Raw genomic sequence first — 14,699 nt, 5'->3', positions numbered from 1 at the left:
TCTGTGCCTGCTGGCCGACTTCTGAGGAGCAGCCCAGAACGGAGGGCGTCAGAATAACGGGAGTGCCAAAAAGAGGGCCCCCCACCTAACACGCCATAAAGCCCAGCGGTGGCACCTGAGTGGCAGGAGGCAGGACAGAAGACATGCTTGTAAGCCACGGGCAGGCGGTGATGCCAAAAAATTACTTGATAGTTAAAAGAAGAAAAAGGAAGTATGATTCTAATTATGCCCGATTATACCTACCATGCTAAACCTATTCCAATGATTTTGAAATTATGGGGACCCGGGGACCCCGGTGGACCTGAGCAGAAAGTCCTCCTCAGACTGCCTTCGGACCTGCATTCCAGACTTCTGTTTGGGGGAGGGACTTTCTGGGACCAGGAGGGGAGTACGGAGGTTATTACGAGTGTCTCACTTCCTTGTTCTATGTGTGAGCATATATCCTTGGGAAATTCCTAAGACCTCCTCTTCCTAACCTTGGATCTTCAACATTTGGGCATATGTCTAAATCTCTGAAAGCTGGGTTTTTTCCTTCCTTGAGGAGACTGGTATCTTCGAAAACTCTCTCTTACTCCTCCCCCGCCCACCTCTGAGTGGTGCCAAGACTTCCAGTGCTGTTTGATCCCTTTTCTCGTGTGATTAAGCTTTTCACCTCTCAACTGCTGCCCATCTGGACTTTAATGATCAGAAACCACCTCAGCTCAGGCAGAAGATGTTCTGTTCCTCTAACCCCAAGGGCTGGGTCCCAGGCTGTTCCTGGAACAGTGACCCCGGGCTTGTCAGGATGACGTGCCACTGAACTCCTGGGTCCACAACCCACCTCCCACCCTGTCTAGGGCTCCATGAACCACCTCCCCCCCCCCCACCCCAGCAATATCTCCCCTCTTTGAACACAGGCATCCAATCTGACTCCCCCCAGCACTTCAGGCCCTGACCAGGGGATGCGTTTCTCTTGGGGCTCCTCTTCTGGACTTTACACAATCCTTCCTTCTGCAGTTTTATCAGGTAACTCCTTCCTCTGCGTCTTCCTCCAGGTTGAAGTGCTTAACACAGCCTCTCCTTCAGCACCTCCATCCTTCTTCCTTCATCCCTCCAAGCAGCTTCAGCATCCCAGCCCTGGAATAGCAGCCTTCCTTTCCTCGAAGGAGCAGAGGCAAAGCTTTCTTCTCTAATCCATTGTTATTAAGGTTCCATTTCAGTGGATTGAACGCAATGAATTGTTCCATATTGAGGAAAGAATAGGCTCCAGGTGAAGCCTGTTATGAAGGCCATAACACAGCAGCAAAAAGGGAATGGAGAAGGGAATCATAGTAGTAACAGTCTGAACAGATGGGACTCTGTCACTAGTTTAACAGGGAACGGGAGAGGAAGAAGAGTCAAAGTTAAGGCTCTCTTCATATCATGGCTCTCAGCTGTGCTGTGGGAATCAGAGGAGGAGTCCTGGAAGAAGGAACATTTACACCAACACCTGAAGTTGTGTAGGCACTTTCCTAGGAAGGAGGAGAGGGGGAACGCATGTGCAGGAGAGAATGGGGCTTTTGCCAGAAAATGGGGAAGCTTCTCCATCATGCAAGCCTAGGGAGCAAGTTGGGCGGGGCTGTCTGCGGAGGGGGCAACCAGAAGAGAGCACCGCCCCACTCTGGGGGTTTCCCAGGACCCCTCAGTCTTCCCCACAATGACCCAGGGGCTCAACTGTCTTTCTTTTCTCCCCAGACTGCCGCTATTGACTGCATCTTTTAGAGCTTTTCTCCATTGATCCCTGGGCATGAAATAGGCCACCAAGCTTCCTACATATATTTTCAGTTTTGTAATTTTACTGTCAATCACTTCAAACCCAGGAATATTGCAAGAGTTTTTAAAAATCTTACCATGTTCTTATAATCCCTGGTCTTTGAAAACCTGCTGCCTTCTTTCTACAGTTGGCCACTATGACATCATGATCAGGAGGCAGATGAAACTCTGTTTAAACTTGGATTCTCCACTTGGCTGGTTGTGTGACCCTGCGTGTGTCTATCTTTAACGTCTATCTTCAGCTGTTGCAACAGAAAAAAAGTAGTATCTATCAAGAAAAATCGTGAGGACTAAATTGGTACATATAAGCTATTTAATTGCTTTAAAATGTCAGACGTTTTGAGGAAGCCTGGAGGCGATACCAGTGGAAATGGCAGAGGAGGGAGCTCCAAAGGACAGTCCCTCCACAGAAATACTGATAGTAGCCAAAGTCAGAATCCACTTTGTCTAAGGTTCACAGCCACCAGGAGAATGATGAGTCAGAAAAAGGCAGCTTAACCATGGGGGGAGAGTTTTACGACATTTTAAACTTCACCTTTGTCCCAGCAGCCTACATTCCTGTTGTGGGTACCTGGCTCCAGAGGGAGGAATGCAGACTTTGTTTTCAAAGGACTGTGTTTGTCTTGACATCTCTACAATTGTCTTTGTTTCACCTGCGTTGTAACTCTCTCATGGTGAACTGGCAGCTAAGTGGAAGGCTTTCCTTGAAAAACATTGAAAGGTAAATGGACAAGCTCTTACTACTTGGGGCAAAAGATTTAAGTTAAGGCAAACAGTAGACATGCCAAAAACCAGGGAGGAAAATCTGGGGAGAGAGTTACTTTGGGGAATGAGCTTCAAAACACTCTCACACATCACGGGGGGATCTAGAAGACCACACACAACTTCCAGAGCAGGAAAGACTTGAGAAGAACTTAAGCTTTCACTTCCATCTCACTTCAGGCTCAGTGACAGCAGGAAGACACAGAATGGATTAGTGGTGCCAGTGGTTGAAAAGGTAGGGGATGCAACCCTTTGTCAGTCTAGAAGAACGCTTTGTTCTTCCCCATTCTGGTAATAGACACATGATCTGAGCACTTCAGTACTCAAGGACTTTTTTGATTCTCCACGGGCATTATTGTCACTGCTGTCTGATTTTAATCCCTCCACCTTGAGGATGGGATGCTAATCAAAGCTTCTACAGGACGGAAATTTGGACCCAAGTGACTTTATTCCTTTTCCTCAAAATTGAAAATCTTCCACGAGCTTTCATGATCAAAATGAGGAAGAAGACTTATCCTTCCCAGGGCTTGGAATTTCTTGTTAGTGAGGCTTCAACACTTGCAGGTAGCATCAATACAAACAGGGCATATACAAGCCATATACAGACCATATACAAGCCATATACAAGCCATATACAGACCATATACAAGCGATATACAAACCATATACAAGCCATATACAAGCCATATACAGACCATATGCAAACAAGGCAAGGAAAAATTATAATGAGACTCAAGCACAAAACACTTTTTGAGTCAATTTTACTAAGGTATAGATTGTGCATATCAAAATGAACCCCTTCAAAGTACAGATTTCAATGAGTTTTGACGTATGTGCACCATTGTATACACACCATCCTAATCAAGATATAGGACATTTCCATCACTACACAAAGCATCTTTATGCCCCTCTGCGATCAATACCACTCTCCCACCTCCTACCCATTTAACCACTGATCTGCATTCTGTCACTAGAAATGTCACTAATTATTGACTGCTATACTATTTAAACACTCTGTGTCTAGTTTTTTTTACTCAGTATAACGCTTTTATCCTCGGGGCACCTGGATGGCTCAGTCGGTTGAATGACCAACTCTTGATTTCAGCTCAGGTCATGATCTCACAGTTTGTGGGTTCAAGCCCCGTGTCGGGCTCTGCACTGACAGTGTGGGGCCTGCTCGGGATTCTCTCTCTCTCCCTCTCCATCTGCCCCTCCCCTCCCTCGAAATAAATAAATAAACTTAAAAAAAATGTTTTTGTCCTAGAGGAAGAAAAAAACACAAGAACCTGAAAAAGAATATTCATAGCAGCTTTATTTGGACTAGTTCCAAACTGGGAAAAAACCAGATTTTCTTCCATGGGTGAATGGATAAACAAACTGTTTGTCTGCAATAGAAATGAACTTGATACACACAATAATTGGATGGCTCTCAAGGGTATTATGCCGAGTGACAAAAATTCAATCTCAAAGGATTACATACTATAAGGATTCCATTTATATAACACCCTCTGAATGATAAAATTATGATGATGGAGAATAGATCAGTGGCTATCAGGCTGTAGAGTTAGAGGGAGTGTCTGACTGTAAAAGAGTGGTATGAGAGAGCTTCTTTGTGGTGACAGAACAGTTATATATCCTGATCTTGGTGATTATTATACCAATCTATACATGCAATAAATTGTCATACTAGTACACACCCCAAAAAATGAGTACGTGTAAAAACTGATGAAATTTGAATAAGGTACATAGTTTAGTTAACAGCTTTGTATCAATATCTATTTCCTGTTTTGTAGAATGAACATGAGAATGTATGTATGGTATTTCATTGGGAAAGATGGGTAGAAAATACACGGAGACTGTCTGCACTATGTCTGGTAACTTCTTGGGATTCTTAAATTGTATCAAAATAAAAACTTTTTTTGAGATTTTGTTGACTCCATGGGTCTGGAGGATATTAATTTACATTAATGAATTTTCCATCCAATAATCATGATCTGTTTCTCCATTTATTTTTGGATCGTAGTTGGCTTTTCTTAATTATGCTACTTTCTCTTCAGAGAACTTACACAACTTGGTTTAGATTTATTGCTAGATACTTAGTATATTCCACACTGTTTAAAACTTCACTTTCTAACTTTTTTTTTTTTTTAGACAGTTCATTCTTTATTCCTTTTCACCTGGCTTCCCCTCCTCTCCTTTATTTGTCTCACTGTGGACACGAAAGAACTCTATGTGCTCATTCTGGCACATTTCAGGCTTCATTTTAACTTAGTCTTAGTAGATACCTTAGAATTGGACACTGAATTTGTTCATCATCCTAACTGTGTCTGGTGATGCTTTTTCATGAACTTCTTGAGTACCAAGGATACTGCTGGCCCAAAGGTAACATGTCTGTGTTTTTCTGGGTTCAATAAGAACACCTGGACCCACCTCTGAACATTCAAGAATATTGACCATGGAGGAGGATTATGGGGGTGGGATTGCTGGAGCATGGGTTGAAGCACCTAAGGAGGTCTGAAGTTCGAGGACTCTGTCGACCTGTGGAAGCAGATGGCAGCATCAGAAATCTCTTATTCTTCTCCTTCTTCTTCTTACCACCCCCCTCCTTCTTCTATTTCTTCTTTTTTTAAAAAAAATATATAATTTATTGTCAAATTGGTTTCCATACAACACCCAGTGCTCATCCCAACAAGTGCCCTCCTCAATGCCCATCATCCACTTTCCCCTCTCCCCCACCCCCCCATCAATCCTCAGTTTGTTCTCAGTATTTAAGTGTCTCTTATGGTTTGCCTCCCTCCCTCTCTGTAATTTTTTTTTCCCCCTTCCCCTCCCGCATGGTCTTCTGTTAAGTTTCTCAAGATCCGCATGAGTGCAAACATATGGTATCTGTCTTTCTCTGCCTGACTTGCTTCACTTAGCATAATACCCTCCAGTTCCACCCACGTTGCTGCAAATGGCCAGATTTCATTCTTTCTCATTGCCAAGTAGTATTCCATTGTATATATAAACCACATCGTCTTTATCCATTAGTCAGTTGATGGACATTTAGGCTCTTTCCGTAATTTCGCTATTGTTGAAAATGCTGCTATAAACATTGGGGTACATATGCCCCTATGAATCAGCACTCCAGTATCCTTTGGATAAATTCCCAGTAGTGCTATACTGGGTCATAGGGTAGTTCTATTTTTAATTTTTTGAGGAACTTCCACACTGTTTTCCAGAGCAGCTACACCAGTTTGCATTCCCACCAACAGTGCAAAAGGGTTTCCATTTCTCCACATCCTTGTCAGCATCTGTTGTTTCCTGAGTTGTTCATTTTAGCCACTCTGACTGGTGTGAGGTGATATCTCAATGTGGTTTTGATTTGTATTTCCCTGATGATGAGTGATATTGAGCATCTTTTCATGTGTCTGTTGGCCATATGGATGTCTTCTTTGGAAAAGTTTCTATTCGTGTACTCTGCCCATTTTTTCACTGGATTATTTGTTTTTCTGGTGTTGAGTTTGGTAAGTTCTTTATAGATTTTGGATACTAACCCTTTATCCAATATGTCATTTGCAGATATCTTCTCCCATTCCATCAGTTGCCTTTTGGTTTTGTTGATTGTTTCCTTTGCAGTGCAGAAGCTTTTTATCTTGATGAGGTCCCAATAGCTCATTTTTGCTTTTATTTCCCTTGCCTTCAGAGACGTGTTGAGTAAGAACTTGCTGTGGCTGAGGTCAAAGAGGTTGTTGCTTGCTTCTCCCCTAGGGTTTTGATGGTTTCATGTCTCACATTCGGGTCTTTCATCCATTTTGAGTTTATTTTTGGGTATGGTGTAAGAAAGTTGTTCAGGTTCATTCTTCTGCATGTTGCTGTCCAGTTCTCTCAGCACCATTTGCTAAAGAGACTGACTTTTTTCCAGTGGATATTCTTTCCTGCTTTGTCAAAGATTAGTTAGCCATACATTTGTGGGTCCAAATGTATGGACCCAGGTTCTCTATTCTATTCCATTGGTCTATGTGTCTGTTTTTGTGCCAATACCATACCGTCTTGATGATTACAGCTTTGTAATATAGGCTAAAGTCCAGGATTGTGATGCCTCCTGCTTTGGTTTTCTTTTTCAACATTACTTTGGCTATTGGGGTCTTTTGTGCTTCCATACAAATTTTAGGATTGTTTGTTCTAGCTCTGAGAAGGATGCTGGTACAATGCTGCATTTTAAGTTATCTCTCAGGAATTTTTTAGGCTCCTTGAATCTCTGAGCTGATGTTTTCCATTGTTAGTGAAAAGTTATCAGCCCTAAAGTTCACATAATGGGAATACAACATAGAAAAAAATGTAAAGCTTTATACAAAAATATGAATAATTCCTAGAGTGCATGCCGTTTGATTCTATTTATATCAATATTCAAAAACAACAAAAAATATTGTGTGATAAAACTGTAAAACAAAACAATGGTTAAATTCCATTTAAAGAGAAAGGGTAATGTTTCCTACTAGATAAGGAAAAAGGAGAATGTAGTTAGGAAAGAACACTTTGTGTGGGGAATTTTCTGTGGTTTTGGTAATATTCAATTTCATGGCCTGGTTCATTGTCACATGGTTTACTTTTCAATGATTTGAATATGCACTTATGTTTTCTCCCCTTCTTGGTATTTTTATTATTGTTCATCAATATAAAAACTCTGCACCCATGTATAGACACTCACACAGAGGAAATAACAGGGGGGAAATCGGCTTTGGTCAACTGGTCAGGGACAGTCTCTGAACACAGAGAAATTGTTGTTGTTTTAAAAATTTTTTTTAAATGTTTTTATTTATTTTTGAGACAGAAAGAGACAGAGCATGAGCAGGGGAGGGGCAGAGAGAGAAGGAGACGCAGAGTCTGAAGCAGGCTCCAGGCTCTAAGCTGTCAGCACGGAGCCTGTCGTGGGGCTCAAACTCACGGACTGTGAGATCATGACCTGAGCTGAAGTCGGACGCCCAACCAACTGAGCCACCCAGGAGCCCTGAGAAATTGTTTTATAATCTGAAGGGATTCATTTAAATAGCATGTCGTAAATTCTGCCGTACAGAGGACTATGTGCCACCATGGAAGTGCCTGCAGTTTGCAAAGAGGTCTCTGAGTGCGGTCTTTGTGTTCTGGTGAATTTACCATGGAAATGGAAAAGGATTCCCTAATTTCTCCTTCACTGACGTCACCCTTTGAAGGAGTTCTCCTGGTGAGAGCTAGGTTTGTTGATACAGCATATTGAAAGCGTAGGAGATTTCATTTGAGCTGTATGCCATAACAGGGACAATGGGTAGATTATTGGTTACTTCTGCACCCTTGAATCCTAGACTTACTTCCCTAGTCATGTCAATGTCCATGCTCTTTTCTCCAGACCTTAGCGTCATAAGAGGGAACTATCTTGGGAGCTGTGGACACACTGAGCAATTCTGAGATTCCCAGGGGATCCTTGGGGATAGCAAGTCTCATGATAGAAAAAACAATACACACAGGAAGGCTCCCCAGAGACTTTCTTTTTATGTTCTTTCTTGGCCCTGCTCATATTGCCAGAAAATTTCCTGTTTTCACATCTCTAGATAGGGGAGAACCTCTCTGATTTCATCTAGTCTCAGTCACCCAAGGCTATACTGGTCACTGGCCTGAGGAAAAAGAGACAGACTGTTCTGGTCTGGCCATTTCTTCAAACCCCAATTTAGAAGAAACTGTTCTTTCCCTGCTAGATCACCAGTACAAGTTTTGTGGGGACTGGGGAAGCCCCAGGAGCTTAAGGCTTAAGCTCCTGGGGCTTCGATGGAAAAGTAACTGGAGTTCTCCATTTTGTTGACCCTCCTCCTATGTTCTATCTGCCTAAGTGAAGGTCTCATTCCTCAAATCCCGGTGGTGTTCACCTCCAGCCCCATTAACCTATTCAAAAATGTTGTTATGTGAAAATATCGCAATTATGATTTTCTGCATATTTTGCTGTATTCCCTGTGTAGTAGTAGAGAAACAGTAGTCTGTGTCTTTTTAAAATAATGATAACTGATTGGAAAGTGAATTTCCATTCAAAAAACATCTTTTTTTTTTTTTCTGTTATGCTGTTTTACATGACAACATTGGAGATGAGAACCAGAAATGCTAGCACGTGTTTGAAACATCGCCTAATCACACACATAGAGACATAATTGAGTACCTACCTGGTCACTAAGAGTTGAGTATTTGGGCTACTCTTCTGGACTAGTTGTCCTAATTGGAGTACTACTTGTACTCCCAGAACTCTGTGGTGATGAGAAAAACATCATGAGCAAAGGGGTTGTGACAGATTTAAGTAAACTTCAAAGCAATAGGCCAAAGGGATCCACTCCTGAATACTTTTAAGTCATAGATCTGAAATATATGACATAAAATGAATTATGTGGGGCCCTCGAGGAGAGTTAGGGGCACTGAGGAAAGGAAAGAAGGGGTCTGGTAAGAAAATCAGGTATTGTGAGAAAACTAAGTCTGAAAGTATGAATTTGAGGGGACTTGAGGAGAAAAGTATGTCAGTTAGATAAGGTTCATATATAAGCTAGGAATCCAACTTAGTAATCCAGGATCACTAAGGCTGGGAGAGGAAAATTATGCTTTAGGAAAAAGTGGTATAATCGTCGCACAGGAGTGTAATCATGGGAAGAGACAACTTCTGATGAGACAGAGGAGGAGAACGTTTCCTCCCTTCTTGTGGGCTGCCATTAGCCAAAGAATGAAATATGGAATTCTTAGGTGGTAAAGAAGGTTGGAGAAAGGAATGTAAAGATGGAAGAGAAGACAGTAAATTCCAGGGCAATGAGAGGAGGGAAAGGGAAGCATCTGTTTGTAAATATGCATAACACAAAAGTCAGTGATGTTGTTTGTATGTGTGAGTACGTGTGTATAAAAGCTTCACCAGGGTCCTATGTATCCTGGGTAAGCAGTTAACTGGTCATAATTCTCTTCCTCCTTCCTCCCTTTATGGAGATGCCAGTTTTCTCTTTTGGTATGTAATAATAGCCTCCAATATATGGTGGAGAAAATCTCCACACATCACTCTCATTGTCCCCTGTCTCTTCAGCCAATATCTGGTTAGACCAAGACCCCACCCTGCCCTAAATTGTGTCCCATTGCAATTTGCTTCCTTCTAGTTTCTGCTCCTCTCTCTCTGTTGCTCTGCCCTAAACACAGGCACAGACATTTCCCTCAATTCCTTGTAATGACACCAGAGACGAGGCTGCAACTTCCATTAGTACCTGTTAAAAATATAGGAATGACGGAAAGAAACTACCAGAAGGCTTAGAATGAGATACTAGGTAGCTGTTCTTAGACTCCACCAGCTCAACCCCTCCATGGGAATCGTACCTTCAGCCACCTCTCTGATTGAATATCTAGTCCTTCTCAGAGTTGAGGTGACTACCCCCAGTACCTGGCCTGACCTCAAGTGGGAAGGACCAGCTTACCTCACTCCAGAAGTAATCTCAGTCCTCTCTCTCCTAACGACATCTGTCTCACCCTCTGGTTAACTCCAAGAATGGCAAACAGCTTCCTCCTCGGCTCTCTTCTCCACTCTCTACAGGTATGCCTTTTTACTGGTCTGTGCTCAGCATCCTTTTGGCCTTTCTGCATTACAATGATCTGTGCTCATATATTCTCTCATCTTTAATGAGCACCTTGAATCCTACCCACCCAACTCCGATTTATCCTTGTTTTCTCCCACAGTGTGGTATCCTGAAAAAAAACATAGAACATGGCATCATCCTGAGTAGTTGGAGTGAAATAAATTAGGTCAGCTGGACCTTTTTCTGCCCAGTTCTCCAAAAAGAGAAACCAGAGAGTCACTGGCTTCCCTAGGAGAAGGGTATGCCTTTCAAGGACTTCCACAGTGTCCCCACCCCTAACCCAACCTGGCTGAGGTATAAATAGACACCTGGCAGCTTCTTGCCCTAACCTGCTCTTTTCTTTCCAAAATGGACAAGCCCCTATTGCTGGGACTCCCCATCCTGCTCTGCTGCATTACAGGTGAGTCCCTAGGGTTGACAGTTGGTGAGGTGTGTCCAGGATACGGGAATGGGTCAGGGTTCCTGTGACAAAGGTCCTCTTCTGGAGGCCATATGATCATTCTTTTTAAAAAATTTTTAATGTTTATTTTATTTCTGAGAAACAGAGAGACAGAACATGGGTGGGGGAAGGGCATAGAGAGAGGGAGACACAGAATCCAAAGCAAGCTCCAGGTTCTGAGCTGTCAGCACAGAGCCCGACGCGGGGCTCAAACTCACGAACCACGAAATCATGAGCTGAGCCAAAGTCGGACGCTCAACCAACTGAGCCACCCAGGCGCCCCTCATATTACCATTCTAATACCACGCCTTCCACTCACAATGCATCGCATCCCTGGGACCCTTCCCCTTATGGGAGGAAATTAAGTGGATTGAGAAGATTTTCATAGAAGTTGTGAGACGGGGTTTGTAACATGAGGTCTGCAGAACATGTATCTTTTTCCCCAACAGTACTGTCTGGGTCACTGGCAGACAGTGAACACATATGTGAATACAAATGGATCATGGTGTGGGAGGGGGAAGAAGGAGGCGGGGGAGGAGATGAGTCAGGCAGTGTGGGCATCGGGTGTTGAGAGGAACCCAGAGATAGCCCTTGAATTTCAACACTCAGCAACCTCTTACAGCAGGATGGGCTGGGATGGGAGCTGATTTGAAGTTTGACAAAATAATATGAGCAGCAGTTGACAAGGCTGAGGTAAGTGTAATAAAAGGAAAGCAAAAGGGAAAGGAGAGAGTGGAATATTGACTTTACAGGCACTGGTTGGCCAAACCGAAGTGTAGCAACCTCGTGAATTTCAGATGCTTTCCCACATTGTCAGCTTCCAGGAACACGGAGATAAGAAAGCCACGTAGGTCAGTTAAAAAGAAGAGAATGAGGGGGAGAAGATACATTTATCTTTCTCTTCTGGTCTGTGCTACACCCTAGAGTGATGAATAGGGTATCTGGGAGGCCCCACCGGAGGTGAAGGGAATTGAAAGGAGGGAACAGGTGCAAAGATACCAGGAGGCAGTTGCCGGGGCTTTGGAGCGACACAAAGAGCCTACAGTGGCCCCAGGTGAAAAGCACAGGATGGACCCCATGTGTTACAAGCATCACAGGTGCCCTGGGCAAGGCTAAATCTCAGACAAAATTGCAGATTGATTTTGTTTCTCTTTGCCAATACAGTTCATGAACTATTTACTGATGAAGACCATTATCCTGGTGAGTCTGAAGAGTCTGAAGAGTCTGAAGATTACCTGTCTTGATTTAGTTCTTTTCCTTACCCCTCCACCTTTCTTTCCCCTCCCGTTTTTCCAGTCTAAATTCCTGAGACCATAAACTGCAGTCCTTCTCCTGGCTTAGCCTCTCTTAATAGAGGCAGATGCCCACACTTAATGGGTCTCTGGTAAAGACTTCTGGGCTCCAAGCAGACTTCAGACCTGAAAGGGGGAGATGGGTTTTCTCATGGCAGTGTGAGATCACTTCTCACTTCTATTTCTTGACTCATTAGCCCAAATGACAGGAATCGTTCAGTGTAGGATGTGCCACTTGCAGTTTCCAGGAGAGAAGTGTTCCAGAGGCAGAGGAATATGCATTGTAACAAGTGAAGAGTCTTGCACAACTGGCAGGATTTCCAAGAGTAAGTTGTGGGATGGGGGTGGGGGGAAGCCGACTGGGACATACGAGCTCTAGGAAAAAGCAGGGACCGTATTTCACCACAGGCAGCCCCAGCCCTGGGATGACTGCTCTCTCTACCCTGAACATAGGCCCTAATGGAAAATAGATAGAGGTGGTCACCAAGGGGTGGGGATCTATAGCTATGGAACCAGTATCCTGAGCAGCTTGCAGAAAGCGGGAAGACCGCACGGAGTGGAGAGGGGAGGCGCAATATGCCCAGTGGACATTAGGTGGTTGTTGGAGGGTGGAAGGCAGTTCCTTGTCTGTCGCTACCTGGACTTCCATGAGGACGGGTCAGTGTCAGCATTAGATACTGTCTAAATGGCCTCTATTTTCCTACCCTTCGTGCTCAGTGAGCCCTTGGCATTTATCACTCTTACTTAAACCAGTTGTTGAGCTTCTCCACCGAGATATCCAGCTTTGGAAATCCCTCAACTGCTTCTGTCATTACCTCCCCACCCCCAGGAATTTTTTCAAACTTCTCTGCCATTGCTTTTCTTCTGGAAAGCCCTCAACTTGTAGCAGCTTACAGTTCTTCACACTTGAATAACAGAGACTTGAACTGCACACAAGTTGTTCTTATGTCCTGGTATGGAAAGAGGTTTCTTTGCAGAAGCCTCTCTGCTAATACGTTTCTTCTTCCTTCTGCAGAAGACGGTACTCCATGGTTAATGTTCATGGGCTGCCTGAAGAGCTGTGCTAATGTGGGCAAAATAAAATGGAGTGTCTACTTGGTGGAGTTCAGGTGCTGCCGGGGCTATGACTTCTGCAATGAATACCTATAGAGATTGCCTGTCCTTCAGTAACTCCAATCTCTGGATGATATTGTTGCCTCCACCTCCTTGCAATGATTTCTTAAAAAGCCACATTTCAGGTTGCAAACACATGGTTCTGCCTTCTGCGTGTGTAAGAAAAAGTCCTCTCCTTTTCTAGATTTTCTCTCTTGGTCCCTGGTGGCAGGTGGGATTTGGGGAAGGGGGGAGGACAAACACCTTGGGAGTAACATCAAAGTCTCCCACAGGTTATTGCAAAGCCTAGTGCTTCTACTGTGTAGCCTAAGGTGCTTCCAGAAAGGGAAGTCGAGAATCGGGGGCAATTCTTTTCCCGACCTTCCCCCTTCTTTCTGAGGCAGGATATTTTCCTTACTTTCTTCTTCTTAAATGTTTATATCTCTTGGTATTATCCTTCCTATCTCACTCCCACGAAAGCTTATAACCCTGGCCTCACAGGGAGGGAAGTAGCAAAATGAAGAGCTGGTCTGAGTCTTCTTGAATTTTGTTCACGAATGCTATTCCCAGGGTGAGAAGGGTAGAGCGTAGAAAAGAATTTGCATCAGAATCCTGAAGAGAGAATAATTTTCTGCCTTCCAGAATGAGACTCTCTTCAGGGTTACGGGTTGGAGAAGAAGTGGAGAAGTCAGCTATGGGATCTAAAGATAGTAACTTATACCCTGCTTCCCTGGCAAACTCACCAGAAAGCACCCTTAGATATGGAAGAGCTGTGGGATACTTTCAAGGAGATGAAACCAGAAGGAGTAGCCACACAAATGTTACCATGTGTCTAGCATTGCATGAAAGAAGCTGAAATTTGTGGGATCTGAGTAAGCCATGTGAGTCTGGCCCCTGGACATCTCAACAGCAATCTCTGTACAGAGCTGTCCCCATGAGCAGATGCCTCTCCCCTTCCCCCACTGCACACACACTCAGGCTTTCCGCTCTGTCTAGTTCTAGTACCCTGGAAAAATAGGAGTGAGCATGAGCATGCGCACAGGATTGAGACTAATTTCTAACAACCTGGTAGGATGAGGCCTATTTATGTGATTATGTAAATATAAATTCACTTTTCCTGTTTTGTTCAACTGATTATCATTTGTTACTCAATCTAGAACTAGGGTGTGTGTTCAGGGTCTGTCTTCTGTCATTGTTCCCTCTACTTCCTGGTTTTCCCTCCAAAATGTTAAGAACAGAGATGTACTCCAATTGGACAAGAAAATTAGGAAGTGTTGTACATGCGACAATATAGGAGTCAGAATCTCATGAAAATCAAAGAGGGGAAACACAATAGGGCAAGGCTCAGAAAGATTGGACCTAGAAAGCTAGTCTGGGTAGGATGAAGGTCTGGGGGCTTTGCCAGAATGATTTAGGAAGCTTCACTTCAAACTTAGCTATAAATGTGTGCTGGTCAGCCTCCGGCTGTCAGTATCACTCAGTATCTATCTGCTACTCTTCCCGCCACTGGCTAACTTCTTCACTCTACATTGTTTCTCTCCTCTAATTTGAAGTTTCCAATTTTGACTTGCTTGGGACCATTCTGGGCGCTAATCACACATCACAGTAATTCCCCCGGTAAAGCACTTCATCGTTGGAGCCTACTGCCAGCACCTCCGTTCTCTCCATATAGACTAATCCTGAATGGAAGAATCTAGCATATTTTCTGCTTCTCATGATACT

At 43.7% G+C, this 14,699-nt stretch overlaps 1 protein-coding gene across 1 annotated transcript; it reads left to right on the top strand.

Annotated features, from left to right (window-relative positions):
* The first annotated feature begins 10,502 nt into the window (after positions 1 to 10,502).
* Positions 10,503 to 13,079, top strand: PATE1 (prostate and testis expressed 1). The gene is made up of 3 exons (XM_049640897.1): positions 10,503 to 10,554; positions 12,083 to 12,211; positions 12,901 to 13,079. The coding sequence occupies exons 1-3, from the start codon at positions 10,503 to 10,505 to the stop codon at positions 13,032 to 13,034; spliced, it is 315 nt and encodes a 104-aa protein (XP_049496854.1). The 3' UTR covers positions 13,035 to 13,079.
* The last annotated feature ends 1,620 nt before the right edge of the window (positions 13,080 to 14,699 follow it).

The sequence above is a fragment of the Panthera uncia genome, chromosome D1, assembly GCF_023721935.1.
Source record: "Panthera uncia isolate 11264 chromosome D1, Puncia_PCG_1.0, whole genome shotgun sequence".
Taxonomy (NCBI): domain Eukaryota; kingdom Metazoa; phylum Chordata; class Mammalia; order Carnivora; family Felidae; genus Panthera; species Panthera uncia.
Note: the sequence above shows the minus strand (reverse complement) of the source record. Positions and strands in the feature narration are given on the sequence as shown.